The 23,718-nt window shown below is 36.7% G+C and overlaps 1 protein-coding gene across 11 annotated transcripts in view; it reads right to left on the reverse strand.

Moving 5' to 3' along the window:
* The window catches only part of Huwe1 (HECT, UBA and WWE domain containing E3 ubiquitin protein ligase 1), a 144,142-nt gene that overhangs the window by 37,493 nt on the left and 82,931 nt on the right, over positions 1-23,718 (reverse strand). For 10 of the 11 annotated variants that reach the window (XM_071606518.1, XM_071606517.1, XM_071606516.1 and 7 more), the window contains 20 exons: positions 21,830-22,075; positions 20,403-20,536; positions 19,889-19,983; positions 18,043-18,234; positions 15,643-15,859; positions 14,910-15,032; positions 14,107-14,344; positions 13,253-13,483; positions 12,208-12,330; positions 11,282-11,377; positions 10,679-10,948; positions 9,437-9,589; positions 7,630-7,757; positions 7,345-7,426; positions 6,574-6,750; positions 5,856-6,015; positions 5,188-5,546; positions 3,143-3,338; positions 1,824-1,991; positions 338-483 (listed from right to left, as the gene is read on the reverse strand). In XM_071606518.1, coding sequence (XP_071462619.1) covers positions 338-483; positions 1,824-1,991; positions 3,143-3,338; positions 5,188-5,546; positions 5,856-6,015; positions 6,574-6,750; positions 7,345-7,426; positions 7,630-7,757; positions 9,437-9,589; positions 10,679-10,948; positions 11,282-11,377; positions 12,208-12,330; positions 13,253-13,483; positions 14,107-14,344; positions 14,910-15,032; positions 15,643-15,859; positions 18,043-18,234; positions 19,889-19,983; positions 20,403-20,536; positions 21,830-22,075 — 3,534 coding nt within the window. The remainder of the gene's footprint in view (positions 1-337; positions 484-1,823; positions 1,992-3,142; positions 3,339-5,187; positions 5,547-5,855; positions 6,016-6,573; positions 6,751-7,344; positions 7,427-7,629; positions 7,758-9,436; positions 9,590-10,678; positions 10,949-11,281; positions 11,378-12,207; positions 12,331-13,252; positions 13,484-14,106; positions 14,345-14,909; positions 15,033-15,642; positions 15,860-18,042; positions 18,235-19,888; positions 19,984-20,402; positions 20,537-21,829; positions 22,076-23,718) is intronic. The other variant, XM_071606515.1, reaches the window with a different exon arrangement.

Below are 23,718 nucleotides of genomic sequence, written 5' to 3' on the forward strand. Positions count from 1 at the left end.
ATGACAGGACTCCTTTCCAGGGTATCATTTGCAAATGCTACAGATTCTCTTTGGCTAACATTTTAACTACATTTCCCCTCTACAATACACTCTGTGGGAAGCTGTCATTATAACATAGTGACTGGGAGATTAGGAGTAAGAAAAGGGGGAAGAGACTCAGGGAACATTCCAACCTAAGCAGGGAAAGCCAAGGAAGACTTCAATCTTCATTTTTAGGCAACAGGTAATTTATAAATGTATCATAATCAATACTTTTGAAATTCCCCTGGCATAACTCTAAATTCTGTGTACAGGCAATGGATAAAGAGAAGATAGAAGGCAGTTGGAATTGACTTACATTTAAGGAAAACCCAGACTGTGTATCAAAGTCACTGCTCTGACGAGTAAGTGACCGGTACTGCTGGTATACATCATCACCCATATCTTGCAGAAGCTGGCCAACCTCCTGGGTCATAGCCCCAGGTTTAGGATCAGATTTGTCTGCTAGAAAAGCAGAAAAAACACCTGTTTTATTGTCTAGGTGTGTAGTAGGCTTTAACATCTAGATCTGTGCAAGTATATGGTGTTTGTACAACAAAAACACATTTCTCATAATGTATCCCTGTCATTAAGCAATGTACGACTATATAAGAGCTTGGTTGACTGATATCCTCATTCTAATACTCACTAGTCTCATGATCACAGACAATTTACTTAGGCTCTTCACTTTCCTCAGATGTCACTACCAAGCCTAAATAAACACCTGGGGAGCTGGGGTTGTAGCTCAGTGGTAAAGTGCTTGCCTAACATGTGAGGCACTGGGTTTGATCCTTGGCATCACATAAAAAATAAATAAATATGAGATTGGGTAAAGGTTCTGTGGTGATAAGAGAAGCAAAGAACTCTTCTTAAAGAGTTCAGAATGTTGTAAGGATGAAAAGCAAAGAAAAGTCTCAGATTTTTAAAATTTACTATAGGCAATATTAATAAATTCTGAGCAATTCTGTAGACATCTCATTTAAGTATATCCTAAATAGAAACCAAAAGGACCTGATTAGAACAGAACCCTGGGTTCTAAGCAAGTCATTCATGCTTTTCTAAGTGCCTACATGAATTATATGTAGCCTCTTAACTAGGAATAAAGGTGGATTGGAATGGTGGTCTCAAAAGTGAGGAAGCCATGCCATACCCTCTAATGTTGGCCCTAGCTCTTTGGGCAATAAAGATGTTTTGCTTTTTAATATGAAAACATTAGAGAATTCCTGGTTTTTAAATTTTCAATCTGCTCACATGATGCTATAATCTCCACTGATTGACTGATTGCAGTACTGGGGATTGAAACCAGGGGCACTTTATTACTGAACTACTTCTCCAGACCTTTTTATTTTTAATTTAAAGACAGGGTCTCACTGAGTTGCTTTAGGGCCTTGCTAAGTTGCTGAGGATGGCCTTAAACTTGAAATCCTTCTGCCTCAACCTCCTAAGTAGCTAAGATTACAGTTGTGTGTCACCACACCTGGGCAATTATCTTTTTAAAAATCTTTGTACTCTCACACAATGAACCTTTGGCAATCTCTTCATTCTCCTGTCAGAACTGACTTATTCTAAGAAACTTTCTTACTTTGCTTACTCTCACAGAGTCAGCTGCTTTACCACAGGACTCAATACCCTAATATCTCTCAACACTATATTTACAGATATTATATCAGTTTCTTTAGAGATATGCCCTGTGTCTTCTTCATCTTGATACCCAGACTAAGCCATGACTTGGTTGAAATGACTCAGGCAAAACAATATATCTTAAAAGTGCCGAGTGAACATCTTGAGGTAGGCTAATCACATACCTTCCTCTGGAGCATGGTATGCAGCCAGAGCATTCAGCATATCATAGATCACTTCCTTAATTGTATCAGGAATAACAGGCAGAGAGGAAGGCTTCAAAGGAGTTGTCTTCACCAGTTGTACAGCATTAGGGCCTTTAATTCTAAGATTCTCAAATTCATCATCTGAAGCTAAGCCAAAATGAGAGGGAAAAAAAAAAATCAGTTAATAGTGAAACAGCACCTAAACTAGGCTGGCAACAAAGAAAGAGTCAAAAGATGGCTTGGATACTATACAAGTTAGGGAAAGGGGGGCATTTTCAACCACTGTTCAAGTAGTATACTACAAAATCTGGTTTTGGCCTTCCCTAAATTCCAAAGAATAGAGGAGTATAGGCTTTAGAGTTAAAGAAATTCTATTTTGAAATGTAGTTCTCTTTCTTCAACAAACCTCATGTTTTTTATTTTTAAATTTTGTTTATTTAGAGGGTTAAATGAAACACGCATGAGAAATGCTCAGTTTGGGGCCAAGTACATAGCTAGGGCTCCCCAAATAATTAGCCCTTTCTAAACTTTTTATTAAAAATATAATCCCATAAAACAGTGGAAAATTTCAAAGGACAGTAAAATAAACATCCACATACTGTTCGATTACCCTTAAATATGCCTATACGCACTTCCTAAGATCAAGAATATTCTCCTATTAAGTACAATACTGTTGTAACACACAGGAAACAACCATATTATCCACTACATATTATTCAGTTTTTCCCAAACCTCCTTTATCTGAATACAGAACACAATCAAAGTGATGGTGGCTATAATTGCTCTAGCCTCCTCTTATCTTAAAGAGATGCTTGCATTTTTTCCCTTTTCATGAAATTAATATTTTTCAAAGAGTCTGAGTCAGTTGGTTTATAGAACAATACACAACATGCATTCATATAATTTTTTCCATGATAATGAAATACAAGCTATAGCCTTTTGGCACAGCTGAGATTGCAAACTTCCAACTGCAATCCATATCCGCTTCATGTTTAATTATCATTTTATTTACAAATAAACTATAGGTAAGCTCTATTGTTCCACAAAGCTTCCAGTGCCTAGCCTCTCCCCTTTCAAAGCAAAGACTAGAGTGAATGAGTCCTTTATATTTCTAAAAGGGATTATTACAGGGTACAGAGAAGCTACTTAATTACCTATTGAATTGACTGACTGAAATGACCAACCAGCCAATATTCCAACATTTTTCTAAGTTATAGATCTCTTCATAGAAAAATCTCTGGAATTATACCAGGCCACAGATGTTAGTGTTTCAAAGGCCAGAAACAAATTAAACTCACCAGTTCCTGAACCTCGAGGGGCTGGAAGGGCAATGCGTATACAGCAGTTGGCCACTTCTGTGAATATGTCTGGATTGCGGCATGCAGCTGGCCCAAGGACACGAAGGATGTAGTTGATCTCCCGGGAGCCAAGGCTGCCAGACACAACACCAGAGGTAGTGCTTCCAGCTCCACTTGTAGCTGCTGAGCGAACAACCTAGCAAAGACACGGAGAAACACTGCTGACTAAATGCCACTTTCTTAAAATACAACTATAGCCATGGAAGGGTTAACAAAGACTAAAATACAAAAGCAGCTCTGGCTCAAAACAGTGGATAGCTTTAGATTTTAGAGATAATGATATACTTGGTCCAACCCATCCCTTCAATTAAAAAATACAAAGTTACAATACATCTCAAAACTACCAATTCTTAGATCAGAGTGCATGTGATCTTTTACAGAAATTAGAAGATGGGTCTAGACAATAAATCCCACATCGCTTCCACATTTAAGTGTCAGCTCCTAGCCTCTCCAAATGCTATTGGAATTTTAAACAAGAATGGTTCAAGTATACAACACTGATAACCACTTAGTGTATAAGAACAAAAATCAAATGCTTTCTTTATGCCTAAAGTCAACCAGTCTGAGAAAATAATGACGGTATAGGACATATCAAACTACAGATTGTTTGCTTTGACAGCATAGGGCTTAGACATAGCCATGATTTTGCTCTTCTAGTAAAATTACTTGTCAGCCATGGAGTGTATGAAGAAAATAAAAGTACTTCTTATTATCTATTCCTTTGTGAAAAGATTTTCACAAAGATAAACATCTTTTTGATGTCTTTTAGAGGGTACTGGGGACTGAACCCAGGGGCCCTTTTACCATGGAGCTAAAATCCCAGGTTCTTTTTGAGACAGGGTCTTCCTAAATTGCTCAGACTGGCCTCCAACTTGTGAGCCTTCTGGGTCACTGGGATTACAGGTATGTGCCATTGTGACAGTCATCTTTTGATATGGTAAGACCTTTTTTTAAAAAAACAAAATGACCCATGCTCTTTATGACATTATGGCCCTTATGTTCTGCCCATCTGGTCATAATTATAATTTTCATTTCTTTAACCATAATTTATTTATCTAGTTTTCTACTGCAGGACATTTGATCTCTAGTTTCTTGACATTATAAGCAAGTCCACAGAGAACATTCTTGTGCACTTGTTGCATAGTCAATGTTAGTCTTCAAAAAACTCTTTATTTAGAGTTTCTAGATCAAAGGATATATTACACTGACAGCATCAAACTGCCTTCCAATGTGGCTGCACCAATTTCCAATGGCACCAAAAATAAGAGTATGGCTATTTCTTTACACCTGTACCTACAATGAATATTATGAAGCATTTGTGCTTTGCTAATTTGATGTGTTAAAACTACAACTTATCTCTTCTTATTCCCCGTGTCCCAAATACAAAGCTAGGTTCAAAAATGCGTATTTTAACTATTTATCAGCGTGGGAAACATTATCCCAAGACAGTGAAATGAAAATGAAATCTGTTCACAGTCATATGATGACTACTGACAAAGAATTACCAAGAGGACAGAGTATTTTATAAAGTACAGAGAGGAAAAGCTTTACTAGTAAGATATTTGTCTCCCACCTCTCTGCTGTTGTCTTAATGTTGATGTTCCAAACATTTTATTTTTTTCATTCTTATTCTTACTTTGTCATTTCTTCTACTGCTTTATAAATCTCCTAAAACATACAAACTTATTTTCTGATCTGCACAAAAGGTTTTTAAAAAATGCCTATCACAGTGCCTGGCAAATCATAAACATTCAAAAAAACTTTACTTTTATACACCAAAATAGAATATTTTGAAAACAGATTCTTGGGAGAATAACTCACAGGCATTCCTACAATGAATTTCAAGGCATGACCTTGGGAGGGTAAAAAAATATATGCAATATATCCAGCTAATTATATACCCTATGAGGAATCAAAAGCAGGTTCTGAGACCAAGGAGACCAAAGGTATGAGGTAAAGCAGCATCTGACACCAAAAGGACTCACTTTTTCCATAGTGTGACGGAGAGTGCATGGATCCTCAATGATGTGTCTTAAGAGAAGAGTGACCAGGGGAGTAAACCCATTGAAGCCTGAGCTCTGGGTTAAATTCAAGATCATGCGGGTACTCTTCAGCTCTGCAAACATCATGGCATATTTGTGGTCCCGGGTTAGCCTTAGGCAGAGGCGAAGGGTGGCATGCAAAGTGTCTGGGTCCACAGGTACTCCCAGCATGCTCACACAGGCCCGGATTAAAACAGTCACCATATCTTCTGTTAGGCCTTGGATCAAGATCTCCCCAATTTTTGTTTCTTCTAGGCTTGTTTCTTTTTCAGTATTTGTATTCTCTAGGGCCAAGGGGGTTTCTACAAATGGAAAAATAAAAGTTTAGACAGTTTAACTTGATGTTTGTTTCAACACCTCTCCCTCTGAAGTAACCAGCCAAGAACTTAGATCCTATTAGGAGAAGCACAGCAAACACCAATTCTTAGGTAGGATGAAAATACATACATAAGGGAGAACTATGTATCTTTTGTTAAGCAACCTGATAGAGTATCACTTGCAATGAAATTGACCAGACCTTAAGTCACAAAAGCCACCCCAGTTTTAGCTTAAAACAAAAACCCCCAAATAACAAAACGCTCCTTAAAATATTCAAAATGAAAATTCCATACCGTTGACTTTATTTTCTTTACGTTTGATGTCCATTTCTTTGCTTTCTTCCAGTGTTTTCTCTAATTCCTGCCCACTGCTGTTTTTTGAATTTTTATTCAGCCGTGGTACCCTGAGGAGAGTCAGCATCACAGGTCGTCTGTTTCCAGTTTCTTCATTAACCTAAAAATCCAAACAGATTAAAAAAAAAATCTCACCAACTGTGGTAGCACATGCCTGTAGTTCTAGTAACTCTGGAGGCTAAGGCAGGAGGATCACTTGAGCCGAGTTTGAGTCAAACATGGACAAAATAGCAAGACCCGATTAAAACAACAACAACAAAAAGGAATTATAAAGGTGTATGGAAGGGAGACATTCCAGGTAAAATGCTACAATAGGAAGGAACCTTGGCAATTTATCCCATAATTTATAGAGAGAAAACACAAAGGTTCCCAGAGGTAAAGAGTTAAACACAGGCCCTTTAATGAATTCTAAACTTCCATCCCAATAGAGCAGAAACCATCCATTACCACTTTCTAACCTTTGATTAAACATTAAAAAAATAATTTTCCAGGAAAGACAGCATCAAACTGCCACAGACCAATGATATAATCAATAGAGTTTAAGACTCACTTCTCTGAAAACTATATCCAAATTAGAAGTGTTACTTCTACTCCTTAATGCTGCTTCAGAGGAAGCAAAAGGCATACCCAATATAATCCCCTTTTCAATAAACTTTACCTGCACCATAGTAGTGAACTGGACAGTGTATCTTCTTCGGCCTGCAGTGAATCGCACACTTGTCTCTCCAGACTTCCAGGCAGAGTCAATAGTGCTGTTGTTGCTTGCACTGTAACTACACCAACGCCCAGAGCGGTCATCAAACCAGCGCCAGTTGTTGCTGTTGGACTGCAGGTACTAAATATAAAATACAAACTTTCTTTGTATTTCCTTCATGGTTGACTATTACCAGAAACAGTAACTTTATCAGTGCTCACTGTTAACACTAAGCCAGGAAAAAGAAACACACTGGACATTTAATAAATTCTGAAAACAGGCAGGGTTTTCATATTAATTTACCCTCTCATTGTCTAACATCTCTGTAGGCAAATAAACCTCCACCTTTATTTTCCTTTTGTTTCCCTCACAAAAAGAATGCTCCTTTGGGATGTATTGGAACAACAATTTTGTTTCTAAGAAGTTAGAAACATAATGTGGCATGTAATAATTTTCAAATAAGGAGCATTTGCTTTTGGTTACTCAGTTACATTGTTGATTGCTCAGTTCTTCAGGTATCATAAGAGCCATTTCCACAAAAAGTTTGAGGCCCTTAGTAAGCAGCTCCCTAAGAAAACAATTCTAACTCCCCATTTAGAAGAGAAGATTCCCCAAGATTTAAACCTTGGTCAGAGATCTTTATATCCTTCACTACTCTCTTATATTCCCTTCTGGTCTACTCTTGCTTCAAGGTAAAACTATCCTTTCCACTACAAGACACTATGTATCACACACCTTAGTCATCTGAGCTCTCCTTTTTGAGGAGATGGCTGTCTTTTCATAGAAATCAATCAGGAGCAACACTGGAGTGATCCACCTAAAAGGGAGAAATGATTTGTTTTGGGCAAGCCAGAAATCTGTTGCACACTGGGAAAAATCTGTCTTCATCAGGCATGTCATAAAAGTACTCAAGATTTGCCCCATATATGCCCCAGAAGAGTGCTGGATTTAGGCCTTGAGATCAATGGGCCAATACCTAAGGGAACAGAATGAAACCAAGATAGATACAGGATCACTCACTTTGGGGTCTGGACCTCCTTTTGTTCCTTGGCAGCCTGTAGGCAGGGCTGAACTACTTCCAAGAGCTTAATTAGGACATTAAGGATGCCACTTGATTCAACAACCCAAGCACAAGGTAGCTTCAACTCCTGATTGATTCATCAAAGGGGGAAAAAAAGACAAACAAATTTCCAACCAGTACCAACAACTAGCATCATATAAAACAGAATTTACGGAATTCAAATTCAACCTTTTAGCACTTATCAGTTTGATAATCTGAGATGAATTACTTACATTCTCTAGGCTTTGGTTTTCTTATGGTTCAAAGGGGCCATAATTTATATCTCTAGAATAATTATGATGATCAAACAATCTCCCCTCCCCCATATAATATATTCCAACATAATCTTTAGCACCTTTATATGTGCAAAATATGGAAATGGTTATTAACATCATTAGGGACTGTCATGTAGACTGTGTAGTCTTGGCTATGACTTTTTCTAAAAAAAATATTGTAGTTATAGATAGACAGTGTGCCTTTATTTTACTTCTTTATATGTGGTGCTTGGGATCAAACCCAGTACTCACACATACTAGGCAAGCATTCTGCTACTGAGATACAACCCCAGCTTCTTGACTACCTTTAAAGCTTTTGATTCGCAGATAAGCTTTATAATATTTTTTTATGTTTGTGTTACTGGGGATTGAATCCAAGGGTTCTATACTAACTAAAATCTATCCCAAGTCCTATATTTTATTTTGACACAGAGTCTCACCAAGTTGCTGAGGACACCTTGCCATTCTCCTGCCTTAGCCTCCTGAGTTATTGGGATTATGTGTGGGCCACTATGCCCATCTCTAAGGAAGATGAAATAATGTCCAACAAAAAGTGACTATTTCAACAAACCAAGAACATTGAAAACATACAATAATGTATGTATGATATGGGAGAAGTTATAATTACAATGTTGGACAAAACTGTCTACATACACTTATCTAAATTGTTTAAATGGACAGGAAACGGATTAGAAGAAAATACAAGACTTTACCTGTGATTCTTTATAGATAGGGACCCATGAGTGACTTAAATGTTACATTCAGTGTTTTGAAACCTTTCTCACAACTACCTATTTAGAACACAAAGACCCATGAGAACTTAATACATATTGGATGTATCTCTTGAGTTGCTACAAAGGGTTTATTCCATTGAGTTCAGGTTGCTATCAAAACATGATGAGTTACAAATGAAGAACCAGGTGTTCAAGGTCACTGCTTCCTAAGGACTTTCTGTGTTTATTGGAATAATAATGTGTCTTGACCAAATCATTCTCTTAACTCAAATAATCTGCTGACTAGCCAGGGTAGGGAAAGGATAGACTAGTCTGACTACCTAATACCTATTAATACTGACAACATCTAATTTCCATAGTCTATCACACTAATGCTGCTGCCAGTTAGGTTTCCTAAGAGAAGCAAAAATAGTCCATGACTCAAGTATGATAATCATTTAAATATTCATCTTTTAAACTACCACCCCACAATCTGTTGATTCAACTAATTAAGACTTATTCTCTGAAGACCTTCTCATACTGTCTATAAGTAATGTGTAGTATGTCCTTCCTAAACTCACAAAAAAACTTAATGATACAATTTATGTATCCACAGAATAGTTTTATTTTGTTCTTAACCATGCACACTTAATTCTCAGGAGCTGGGTTCATGAGAAGCAGGTATCATAGCTTATACTTCTCCTTTGATGTCTTGTGTGGTGGTTGTTTGATAAATTTTTAATGAATGGATTATAGGGCCTGAAAGAACTAAATCTTACCTCAAAAAGTAGCGTTAAAAGCAAGATTCTAGTAGCCAAATTGGAGGCCTGGGGCAAGGTGGCCATCTGACTGATCCACTCTGACACAGTTTTTGTGTCACTTGTTGTTAGGGGAAGAGCAGCTTTGATCAATACATCAGCAGCTTCCCATACCTAGAAAAGCAGAAAAGTGTCCAAGTTATGCAAAGAAGCGAGGTTTGTGAAAACACCCTCAATCTTTTAAAATACTCCCTCCACCCCCAAAATGTTAACCGAGGAAAAGTAAATAAATAGTAACTTATTTACCACAGGGATTTAATGTCTAAGAAAATGTGATGTAGTCAGCACAAGGGCTTAATTTTAAGATGCCTACATTCTAAGTTAAAGGAAATCAATGTTTAAAATATTCTTGGGCCATAAAGTCAATAACAAAAAGGTCATACCAATTTATACTCTTATCAATAAGCTTTCATAATAACCCTCACAGAATTATCATAAAAAAAATTCGCAATGCTAAGAAATTTTAATTTGGTTTTAGTCTACTCCTTAATCTATTAAGGTTTTAAGTTTCCTTAAAATCATTTGTTAAGCTCTTGATACAGATTAAAAAACGCAAACCTTTCTGTGAAAATATCTTATGCAGTTTTTCTTTAGTTTTATGTTTTTATGCCTTAAAGTTATATAGTTCAAAAAGTTTTCCAATTTTGAGTTTTCCCCCTGATTCTAGAATTAGAAATCATACATAAAATTTTAATGATTTAAATATATACGCTGATTAAAATAATAAAGGAAATATAATGAAAACATTAACTGGCTATCTCTGGGTATGGGGATTTAGGATAATTTATTTCTTACCCTACTTCTACAATTAGCATATATTTTATAATGAGGGAAAACATTGTCTAAAAAGAAAAAAAAAAGCCAGGTAGGGGAAAGGATATGGTGGCTGAATAGGAAGAAAAAGACACTTATTTGTGAGGAGGGGTCACAATTAACTTGGTTCAAGAGTGAAACACATTTTGGACTGTTTAGATGAACCCAAGAGACAACTAGAAAAAGTTTTAATTTTCCCAAAGCTATTTTGGTAACATAATTAAATTCATAGTTGTAGGAAACATTCAGGCAAAAGCAAGATTATTTTCAAAACAATTCAAATAGAACCATATTTAGATTGCAGAAATCCTGGATTTCCAGAACTCGGGTTGTTAGATGGCAGGAAAATTATTTCACATACTTGTTTCTTCTGGTCCCTTGAGAGCTCACCTGATTGACTACTTGCTTCAGAATCATGTCACGATAGTCTGCTCCATTACGTTTGATGGCTGTCATGATCAGATCACACACACGATACACTGTGTCTGGCAGCTCATCAAGAAGGTGGAAGCAGCCTGGCAACATGGTATCTGTAAATGTGTGGAGCTCATCTTGCTCCAATGGGTCAGCATCCTGGAACTTTTCTAGACATTTAGCTTCTTCCTCTTCTTGCTTTTCCCGAGCTTTTCGTTCCTCTTCCTCCTTTCGACAGGCAACTTCCTGGAGACAAGAGAGAAAAAAAAAAGAGTAGTACATAGGACAGGTGAAGGAGGAAAGATATGGAGACCCTGGGAACACAGTTACCTTACAATATGAATATCCTTCTACCTTTTCTAGCAGTTGATATCTTAGTAAGGGTGTAGCAATAAGTACAAGGACAGCCACAGAGCTTGGGCCAAGACAGAGAAGGCTAAAGAGGATGACTCCAATACCCCAAAGCATTGCCAATTATCTGCAGTATCTTATAATATTGCCCCCAAATCATTTTTAGTACTGTCCTGTATTTTCTATAAGTGTAATAGACTGAAGTAACTGATGCCGTTTCCTGTTTACCTCAGGTGACTCTGCCCTTTGATCCATTGGAATATCCTGTCCTAGAGACATCGCAATTGCTCTCATCATCTGGTCCTCTTCGGACATGCTGAGATCCTAGAGTGACAACAGAAAACCCAATACTTACACAAAACCTAAACAAAGAAAAAAGAGGCAACCCTGGGGCTGGGATTGTGGCGCAGTGGTAGAGCGCTTGATTAGCATGTGTGAGGCATTGGGTTTGATTCTCAGCACTACATACAAATAAAGGTCCATCAACATGTTAAAAAAAAAAAAAGGCAACCCAATTCGCAAGGAATCAAGATAGTCTGTTCAAGCTTTAGAGTGGAAGAGGCTCTGAATGTCTCAATAGTAAAGAATATAAAAAAACTAGGTAACTAGGTTTACTCAAACCACATAAGAACAACAATAGAGGTCTCACTTATAATCATATCACACTTGTAATCCCAGTGGCTCAGGAGGATGAGATAGGAGGATCGCAAGTACAAAGCCAGCCTCGGCAAAAAGTGAGGCGCTAAGCAACCCAGTGAGATCCTGTCTCTAAATAAAATACAAAATAGGGCTAGGGAGATGGCTCAGTGGTTGACTGCCCCTGAAAAGAACAATAGGGGAAATCACAATGAAAATTAAAAGCTTCAATGTGACTACATATTCTGTACACCATGAAAGAACGTATTTTGTGCTGGTCACTGACTCTTGGCTCTTCTACAAACAAAGTGTAATAATATGCATAGCTACGGGATAGGAAGCTTTTGACTATTACATTCAGAAACACTGAGTTATCATGAAATGAAAATATCGACAATGGAGAAGGATGAAAATGAGAAGCAGTTTATAGAAAGACCAGTGATGGAAGAATGAAGGAAAAAAGGACACCAACAGCCAAACTGTTACTCTGGCATATAAAAGCTCCTAAACCAACTCACCCGAACAACTCCTCCCATGATTGGAGGAGGGTGGGTTAGAAGGTACTCTGTGGCCTGCTCCATGGTGCTGGTGTTCAACAGGGCTTCCATGGCATGTTCTCTTGTGAAACCCATGTCCATGAGCTATAACAATAATTTAAGAGCTCAGTACCACAGTAATAGCAAAATCCAAATGTAAATAAAATAGAAAGGAACATTTCTAGGATGGAAACTCAAAAATTTTCTAACTTTATGATTCATACAAAGAAAAACAAGTGGATCCCAATTTTTCTGGAAAACTGGCAACAGAAGAAATAACTAAAAAAAAACTTATCTAGTGATCATTACCTAAGAAAAATATATACCACAATTTTACAATAATAAGAAAATTAACATCCAAAAATTAAAGTAAAAGCAATTAGCAAAAATTTCTCAATGACAGCAATGATTTAACATATTACTTGACTGTGCATATGTAAAGATCAGGCATAGAACTAAGTGACTGAAAGAAGCAATGAGTATCTTGGGAATGCCTTTAAAAATACTTTGCTATATTTTCTAAACATTCTAAAGTAAGCATTACTTTCACAATCAAAAGGGCATGTATATACAGAAGACAGATTTGAACAGGACTCTAGACTTAAAAGAGAACCTCCATATAATAAAATTCAGGGGGGAAATGCTAAAGTGGATCTACCCAATTTTTAAAATTCAAAAAAATGGCTCTTGTTGGAGAATAAATGATTTACAAGAATCCTTCCCTTTACAGATTAATCAGAAAGCAGCTGAGCAAAATTTGACTCCAAAGAACAGGCAAGTGTGAATATCAGAATGAACATGCTTAGGAGGACACAAATTTGTGTTACCTATGCCAAGAACAGAGACTATACTCCTGCTTCCCTCGGGAGGAAAACAACAACAACAAAATGTTAAGAAAGCAGGGAATTTAACCTACTTCCTGGTTAACAGAACCAGACACTAGTGGCATGAGCATAGAAAACTCACAAGCATTGTACTTCATCTAGAGCAAAGTGGAGGTTCTAGAAGTGTGGGGCTAGCCATTTACCTGCTGCAGTTGCTGTTGGTTGACTTGAGGTTCCCGGCGAGATCCACCTTCTTCTTGCCCTGAATCCTCTTCTCCTCGAGACCCCTCTTTCTCTTTGCTTAGTCTTTCTCGAATCACAGGTTCTCCTCGGAGGATGTGGCACAGAATGGCCAGCATGGACTCAGCCATTCGCCCACCATAGACTTTCAGGGGTTTGCGGTTCCACAGGTTCTTAATGCAAGTAAAGGCTGCCTGGAAGTCATTTGAAAAGTGTGTGAAGATCTTTTTTGCCTGAATTCAAAGTCCCAGGAGAAATATAGGTGACAAAATTTTGGGACAATCCTTCCACAATCAGTTAGTGTCCACAAAATTTTAGGTAAGTACTGCCAGAGCCCAAGTAATCATGGAGAAGGAGCATTTAATTTATCCTGGAAGTATCAAACTGAAGTTCATAGTTTATATGTACATAATAAAGAAAATTCAAAAATGGTCTCTATTACTTTTCTATAAACAGCCCTATCTGTGCCTAGAATCCAACGTTACTCAATAATCTTATTACTGGGGGGCTGGGGTTGTGGCTCAGAGGTAGAGCACTTGCCTAGCATGTGTGAGGCACTGGGTTCGAACCTCAGCACCACATAAAGTAAAATAAAGACACCGTGTCCACCTATAACTAAAAGATAAATATTAAAAAAATAATCACATTAATGGGCTGGCATACATGTGGAGGAGCACTTTCCCAGCACAAACAAGGCCCTGGGTTTGATCCCCATCATTGTGAAACAAAAACAAAACCTGATATTTTATTAAGGAGAGTGAGAATTATCCAGTTAGCACAAGAAATTCCTCTTGGCTTTAGAATGAGGAATACTCACTTTCTGAGTTACCACAAGGAAACGAAGAGCACTGAATTGTGGAAAGTTCTGGACACCTCCTGGCAATTTGGCAGGCAATGAATGTGGAGATTCAAGTACAGTAGTGGGATTCACCATCTTTTCCACAAGCATAAGCCAGGCATCTAGGAATTCTCCTGTGCCATCAGGTAAATCTGAATGTTCCAATCCCTCAGACACAGGAACTTTGCCTCCCATGGACAGAGCCCAGTTGAAAGTTCTAAATTCAGATACAAGAAAGTATGGGGATAAAATACTAGTATTTTAGATAAGGTAGAGGATTTACATTTAAAGGGTCCCCAATGTCTATATGAATATATGATCTTCTTGGAGTTACTACTTAAAATTTGTTCAACATTTATTAGCTCTACTTTCGAAAGCCTTAAACACATGCGCGCGCACACACACAGACACACATACACCCCACTCCACTAAAGCTCAGAATAGAAAACCTCTGATCAAGAAAAATAAAAAAAATTTATCATATTCAGAAAAACATAAACAGAAGTCTATTAAAAATATATACCAGGAACTGGAAGCCAAATGAGTAAAAGCAGAAGGCCTGATGAACACCCCTAGGAACAGGCTAAATACCACCCAGCACCCTTCAAGGAAAATGGAGACACATGTGGTTGGTTCCCAGAATATGAAAGGGTGTAACCAATGGCTATTTTGATACATCACACTGTCACAAGATAGGTGACTCAGAAAGATGTGGGATAGCAAGGCACACAGAAAAGACCAAACTTCAAGAAATGCTTCTCTATGAAGAAAATGACCCTTACTCAAAAAGAGCATTGTGGCCTCCAGAGCAGAGAAATTTCTGCAACATGAGGTGGTAGGGATACTTCCTTTCATCAAACAGCATTGGGGAGGTGAAACCAACTGAACATATGAAGAATGTCAGCCTAAAAGAGGGAGAAAGAAAAAGTTTAACCTTTTCTGAGGCAGACAAAAAAGCAATTGGGAAATTCACATAGAAGCTAAGTGTAAAATTTAACAATGCACCAAAGTGACTGACTGAAAAGCAGGTGGGTAACTTGTATAGTTATTAAAATTTCAAAGACAAGAGAAGCACACTTGTAACCCCAGTGACTTGGGAGGCTGAGGCAGGAGAATCACAAGTTCAAAGCCAGCCTCGGCAATTTAATGAGACCCTGTCTCAAAATAAAAAAAAATAAAATAAAAAGGCTAGGAATGTGTCTCAGTGGTTAAGTGTCCCTAGGTTCAATCCCCCCAAAAGAAAAATGAGATACCAAACATGACACTTGCCACCTAATAAAGAATATAGGGTCACTGATGTGCAGTTAGATTGCAAATGCTTTTAAAATTTCCATGTTCTAAAACTAGGTACAACAAAAACAAGGGCCTTACAATTTATTTGAGGTACACATCTACAACAAACAAGGGACCTAGTCCATGTATTTAGTGGTTGACTCTCCATTTAAATAGAATAGGAACAAGTTATATTAGTTTTAACGAAACATTCTTGTCCCTGAATCTCATGCAGAACCTCACCTGAAGCGAGGAGTAGGTGTATATGGTGGGGGCTGCCAAGATAAGCCCTTTGTGAGGAGCTTAGTGAGGGCTGAAGCTGTTGATCGAGCAGCAGGTGTTGGTGCTGTAGTAGTGCTAGCAGCATGATGGCTCCTTCTCTGGCGGACAGGAGACCCCACACAAAGTTTAACAAGGAGTCCAAATAGCTCAGCAAGTGCTCGGCCTAATCTGGAGGAAGCTGGAATCCAGAAATCAGAATAAGGGTGTATAGTATTCTCAGAATAGTTTCATTCCAACAGAAACATTACTGTTAATACATTTTTATGACTGACCACTTACTCTGAACAACACCTAGGAAACTCCACATGACAATACAAAAAGTTCACAAGGGAAAAGTGCCTCTTTTGAAAGCAGGAGACAGAAGAATGCTGACATTCAATACATAACAAATGTGAAAGACAAGCACCCATACACTGTTATAGAAAGTATAAAATGAAACTGCCTTTGTAGAAGTAATATAGCAAGGTGCATCGATAAACAAAATGATACATCTACTGAGTTATGGAGTCACTTACAAGTCAACTTTATGCTGACAAAAATGCTTGAATGATTTGGAGCAGAAAAGATCACATACACTATATATTATCTGATCACAACATAAAACATAGGCCTAAAGGAAAAAAGATTGCTAGGAAAAGTGTAACAATTTTGAAACTGGATTCTTAAGGAATTAGATTATAGGCATTGCAATCTCCTTTATAGGACAGTTTTCAGATTATGTTTAAAAACACAAAAAGAGAGGAATACAAATAGAAACAAAAGTAAAAGGAAAAATGTATAAAAAGGTAAAGAAGGACTGAGGATATATAGCTCAGTGGTAGAACACCCGCCTACCATGTGTGAGGCCTTTGGCTCCATCCCAAGTACTGGGGGAATTTTTTTTTTTTTAATTGTAAAGAAAAAAAGCCCAAATATTGCTTTCTTGCTTTTTTTGAAACATTTTTCTTTACTTTTTTCTATTTCTACAATGACTACTACTCTGAAAAAAACAATGCTGTTATAGCACCTTTGAAATAAACGTTATTTATCCAGAGCCAAGTAGGAGTAAGTCTGAATCAAACTAAGTCTTGTAAGGATGTATGTACACTTATGAACCTACTGTGTAGATTTTATTTGAGCTCATGTCACATATCATGTTCAAAACTTATCTCTGAGGTATACAGAATAGTAGGACAGGAAATAGTCCTAAATGGGCTAAAGATATATGCACTGCGTGGTTGGAGGCTGAGTATATTCAGACTCTTGAAAACCCAACAAATTCAAATAATAGGGAAATGCATACGCTTTCATGCCCCTGATTTCAGGATAGCAAAGTGGCTCAAAGGTAGTTCAAGGATAAGAGGAAAATAAGCCAGTAACCACCAAAAGACAGGTATCAAAAGCATGGACTAGGCCTAGGCCCACATAGAAACTCCAGAATACTCCAAGGTCCTATCAACAAAGAGTAACACAACAAGGACAACTATTTGGATGGTCAATTTTACTTCAATTTGGGGTAGATTTTCAAATTAAAAAAATGAAATAAATTACAATAAAGTATAAAACTCATAGGGATTTAAGATAACAAATGGAAAGAGAAAAACCAACACCAAAGGCCATTTTCTGCTTGCTTATTGGAAGGGCCCCAGACTCCCAAGAGCTATGTCTTTACTTTTCTTCATATTTGTATTAAGGAGTTAGAAAGTGGCAACTATTGAGGAACACACAAAATAGGTTCCCCAAATGCTGACATTACATTCACGGCAAAAGAGAGCAAAGACAGACAAGTACACATCTTTAATGAAGTTTTGTACTTTATCAATGTGTCTTCATGTAGATGACAAAATACAAAATATAGGCCATGTCACTTTCCAAAGTTTTCTTTAAGGGACAAAGAAAGGAAGATATCAGACTGGTAGAGTAGTCAGACAAGTGATCAGGAGAGCTTTGTAACAAAGCCAAGGGAACAGTTATTTCTACAAGGATATGGTAGGTCAGCTAACATGTGGCACAAAAGTAAAAGGTAACTAAGAATTATTCAGTGAACTCAGCAATAAGGAAGTTATAATAGGTACCTTGGCAAAATATTTCAGTGGAATGGTAGGAGCAAAAGCCATCTGCAATAGTTGAAGAGTGAGTAAGGAGAGAAGGAATTATAAGAAGGGAGGGTATAGATGGCTCTCGGAAAGAGATTCTCTCATCTCTGTATCCCTAGAAGCTAGTAAAGAGTGTATCATAGTAGGGTCATCAAACTACATGTGATTCACAGAAGTTTTATATTTCTTTACATGAAATGATACAGCCTTTGCAACTCAATTTGCTTGAGGGCTGGCTAAGCCTCTGAAAGCCAGAAAAGGAAGTAGAAAGGAATGAATCACTCACCTGACAACAACGGCTTGATTTGTTTAATTCTAGCTGCCATGGCTGGTGTGATTTTAGATTTGCCCTTAGAATCTGAAGCAGTAGGTTCATCTGTCTCCATGGGAGCCAATGTGTCACCATCTAGCCCAATGCCTTCCAATAAGCCCTGGGTAGAGGCATCCATACTTCCAGCTGTTCCATCCTGTTCCCCATCTGCAGACATAGAGGTGAGCAATAAGATCATGTACAGCCAGCACTTACCTGCTTCCTTGTTCTGAAGAATCCCAAGAAAAAGCTACCTATGGTGTTTGTTACTCTTCAAATTTTAATGACTTCCTAAATCTGGGAAAAAAAAAAAAAAAACACAACCAAAAACCTGCACTTATATGATATTCTCTATGAAACTCTACTAAGCAGCTTATTGCTGACATGGATAGTCTTAACCAATGGAATACCATTCACATAGACTACTGTTGTAGGCATGATGGTGTCATGTGGATGTCCCTTAGAATTTTGTAGTTTGTTCAATAACTCAAATTGGATATCATAGAATGTCACTAGAGAATTCTATTTCCTATTATTTACAAATTTTGAACATGAATGGGTGATATGTACTTAATTTTTGGTGTGTGCACTCTTAGGTTTAAGAATTAACTGTGAACTTTATAAAATAAGTCATTAAGTTTTCTTTTTGTTCTGGAAAAATTTACATAGAAACCAAGTACCATTTTTTGGTTGCTAAAGTGAGAGTATTATAAAAGGCAATTATTTTACCATGAATCTAATTTCATTCATAGTTCTTAACAAATTATTTTATTCTTTCACTGAGTTAAATTTGATATATTCTGACTAAATTTGAGAGTATCATTTTTGATTAAGTGGGTACATTTTCTCCAAAATTAACTATCAGAGGTGTGTATAATTCTTTTCCACTTCTCTAACAACAAGCTGTCATACAAGTCCTTGCTTATTGGTTCATCCTTGAAAGTTTTTTTCTCCTTACTAATTTCAGTATTAATTATTAAGCCTTTCAAATACAATTTTATATACAGAATGTGTTAAATTGCTTTCTTCATAGTTTCTATCAATTTTCATTTGCTCAAAATAGAATATAAGAGATCTTAAACTTTCTGAAAAGTTGTTTTTATTAATTCTAGGTTTGTTGCATTAGGGTCAGAGAATTTTGTGTGATTTCTGCTTACTGTGCTATGGAAATTTTATAGCAAGATAACAAAAAAATTTTCTAAAGCTGTACTGTTTAATAGAAATGTATTTTCAGTGGCCACGGTAAAAGGTAAAATAGGTGAAGTTTATATTAATATATTGTTTAATCCAATATGGTCAAAATTTTTATTTCAACCTGTAAAAAATATTGGAATTTCATACTGAAAATTAAAATCTTTTGATGGAGTGAATTTTAGCAAATCAATATTACATTTCATTAAACTACCTACAAAAGATGTTCATTTTTCAAAATAACACATTATAAACTTAACAAGAAATGGCTGATTTTTGTACTTTTACATGACACTTAATTGTTAATTAAAAAGATCTATGAAAATGTTTTATCTAAGACTACTATAAATGTTCTCTGAAAAAAACGATCGGGCAGACATTCCAAAATGCTGTATGTGATTTTAGAGGCATAAATATGGGTTCTTGTTTCTACTGTATTTTCTAACTTTTTTTAGTTGTGTCTTTTAGTGAGAAAATGATAAAAATAGTTAAAATTTAATTAAAATAGTGAAAGGATAAAAACTGAGGTCTATGTATGAAAAGAGCTAACTAAAATTTCACAATAAACCTACAGACACAGGGACAGAACTTAGAAGAATTAATGACTAAGATTTTAGTTTCTTAGAGTTACCTGATCTTTTTCCGCCCTGGGTCGTACCTGCCTTCTCATCCTTTGGAACCAGTTTCTGCATGTCCGCTTGGCCAAATTCACACCCAGACGGTAGGCTGCAATAAGAGAAACAGTCAGCAAAAAAAGAAAAAGAACTACTTTCACTATGCATGGTCTCTAACTTGCTTGGCCAATATTATCCCTCCTTGGAGTACATAAGTTATCCTTACTGTAATAAACCTGCAATTCCTCAGACAGCATTCAACAAAGTTTCTAGCATAATTTTTTTGTATCTGGCTAATAAAAATAGAATCAAATATTAAACACCTACTATACTGACACAAAACAGTTGGGACATCAAATCAAAGACGCACAAGATGGTATAATTTTTCAGTTAAGTGTGAAAGACAAGAAAGACTCAACATTTTATCATGCTGTCCACCCTTGACCATAGCTATCCCTCCATGCTTACTGAGCTTAAGTTGTCTGTCAGAAAATGTAATAGGGATATTAAGAGAGATGATCATTCTTTTACCTGTTTGGGGTACACAAGGAGAGGAGGACAGTGCTTTCCCACACCAGAGAACAGTATAACTGGCTCAGCTTGCTCAGAACACTCAACCCCAACTGGGAACCCCACTGGTTAACGGAGATGGAACGAATCTCACTCTGAAAACAAAGCAGAAAGAATTTCACATAAGAGATAGTCTTTCTGAACAATTATATACAAAAACCAACTTTCATCTGTTTTCGAAGGATAAGAAATTCTATTTTATTTCAATGCTATTCTCCCAGAATTGTACACTTCATCAAACTATCCCCATTTAAGATCACAGTTCCTTAAGGTATTCTCTTGGAGTACTTACATACGATTGTCTAATATGCCTTCTCATTGCTTTTTTGTAAAGTGAAAGACAGGTATCAAAGTAACTGTTCTAAACAAAAGAAACAGTTTAAAACTATTTTCTGATTTTTTTGGTTGGTGGGGGAGTGGGCTTATTATTTCTCTCCAATTTCTTTCCTTCAGCAAATATGTGGATTTATTTAATTTGTTGAACTTTTTTGCTTAATTTCCATTTGATAAAGAAAATGAAAATAAATCATTAATCTTTTTTATGTAATAATCTCCTGAATAGTTTATAACTGTGTTTGTGATTTCTTATTTGACTGATTCATAGGTGACAGAGAATATATTCCTGCTCAACAGTATAAAACAGGGCTTTTGAGCTATTACAACACTAATTTTAAGAATCAGGGGCTAGGGCTGTGGCTCAGCGATAGGGCACTTGCCTAGCATGAGTGAGGCACGGAGTTTGATTCTCAGCACCACATATAAATAAAAATAAAATAAAAGGTCTATCAACAACTGAAGAAAAAAAAAAAAAGAAAACAATTACCTGAGAAATAAAGGTAGCAAAATTGTGAGCACACGCATGCATGTGCACACATAAACACTCTTTTAAGTAACCACAAGAGATATCATGGGTTGCAGGCACAGGGTTTTTTTTTTTAGCAATTTGTTAATTACTACTGATTTAAATGTTCTGTATTCCATTCCATCATCAGGCTTACATTGACTTGCAGAAAGATTAGAAATGAGGCCTGATGAATATGTAATTGAGGTTTATGTGCTTTGGTAACTGACTAGACATGCCAGTTGTCTTCTATTAATGCCTGGTGATTATTAAAACCTCTCAGTCTCAAGAAGGTCCAATCCAAATGATGACTTTTATGGTCACACAACTTCTAATTAAAAAAAAAAAAAACCTAAGGGAAAGTGAAATAGCAACTTGAAGCATAAATGCAAACCACCCACCAAATGGGCACCCTCCCACACCAAAAACAAAAAACAAAAAACAAAAAAAAAACCACCTCACTTTAAATGGGAATGCTTTTTCAGTTGCTAGGCTAAGTATTTCACTGGCTTTAAACCCACATGTTTGCCTCTATGATCATTCTTACCTGTCCAACTCTACAAGTATGAACAAACATCATGATGTAGGCATGGGCGGCAGTGAGTGCATGTAGTAGAGGTGTGGCCTGAGCTGAGAGGGTAGCATCAGCAACATTGCCAGCACATGCCAGTTCTCGCAACAAAACTGAGCCCCCAGGAGATTCAATGGGGCGATGTAAAGGCTCCAAGGAAGAGAGGATGGAGTCCAACTGAAGGAGACCCTCCTGAAGGACTTTGGGTTCATGTGACAGTGTCTGAAACAAGAACAATTAACGTGTTAATAATACATAAATAACTTCATATACATGTCTTTTAAGAGTCACAATGGAAGTGACTATTAAATGGAAGTCTTCCAAATTCAGACGCGGCCATGTCTCTCACTTGGTAATCAGTGGCACCAAAATATGAATCCGGGTATGACATACCCCAATACCTCCTCCTAGAGCAACAGATTACTTTCAATCTTGGTGAGTTAATCACTGTTATACTGATGACTATGTTATGATGTTAATTCTAAATTTTGCTCAACAAGGAGTGATGTTAAGTAAGTTTCCAAAGTATGGAAGTTAATCACTATTACAATGCTCTTTTTTCCCAAACCAAGAGAGATGATTCTGAGATTGGCATCAGCAAGGACATTTCTTCATTGGAATACTAAAGGATTATATATATAGCCCTTGTAATTTCTTTTGAAATCTGGAGAAAAATCTCACAGTAAAACCAATACTATTGTTTGCCATGAAAAGATAAGAGAAATCATGTGCCTTTCTATGGGTTTAAATAAACCTATATATATCTCCTCGCCTAACACCTGAGAGGTAGGATAAAGCTGGATCATACTTTAACTCTTAATACTACTTAATATTTACAAGTAAAACATTAAATGCATAAGTCTATATATAAGCCAGTCCCTTTGTTTAAGCAGAAATCATTCATCACTGTATAATCTGCTCAAAAAGGAGGTTCACAGATTTAAGGCAATCACCATTAAAAAAAAAAAAAAAAAAACAATCATGGGTGTGTGTGTGGGGGGCACAGCTAGAATCAGGAAAATCCCTCCAAAATTCATACACAATCTCAATGGAATCTAAATAGGAACACAACCCTGAGGTTAAATTTGAAGATTTCACATTCCTGAATTGCAACATGACAAAGTTAAAGTAATCCAAACTGTGATATCAGCATAAAGACCACTGAAACAGAACACAGAGTCCAGAAATAAAGCTTCATATTTACAGCCAAATGATTTTTGATAATGGTGACAAGACCATTTAAAGAAGAAAGGATAGTATTTTCAATAAATGGTGCTGGGAAAACTGGGTATTCACATGTAATGAAGCTGTACCTTACATCAATACCATATAAAGTACCAACTACAAATGGACCAAAGACCTAAAACTATAAAACTCCCAAAAGAAACCATAGGGCTAAAGCTGCATGACACTGAATTTGTTAACAATTTGTTGGATATGACACCAAAGGCACAGGCAACACAACACAACACAACAAAAAAGGTAAATTAGACTTCATCAAAATCAAAACCTTTTGTGCATCAAAGGACATTGTTGACAGAGTACAAAAAGGCAATGAACCCAAAGAATGGGAAAAATACTTGCAACTCATTTATCTGCTAAGGGATATTCTAATATTCCACTATATAGAGAACTCCTATTACTAAAAAACAAAAACAAAACAAAACAAAAATAACCCAATTAAAAAAAGAGCAAAGGATGTAAAGACATAACTCAAAAGAAGGTATATATACATGGGTACAAGCACATGAAAAGAGGCTCAATACCAATAAGGATCAGACAAAGGCAAGGCAAATGAAAATGAGAAACCACTCTATATCCACTAGGATGGCTACCGTTAAAAAAAAAAAAAAAAAAGAAAATCA

This window comes from Marmota flaviventris, chromosome X, assembly GCF_047511675.1.
Source record: "Marmota flaviventris isolate mMarFla1 chromosome X, mMarFla1.hap1, whole genome shotgun sequence".
Taxonomy (NCBI): domain Eukaryota; kingdom Metazoa; phylum Chordata; class Mammalia; order Rodentia; family Sciuridae; genus Marmota; species Marmota flaviventris.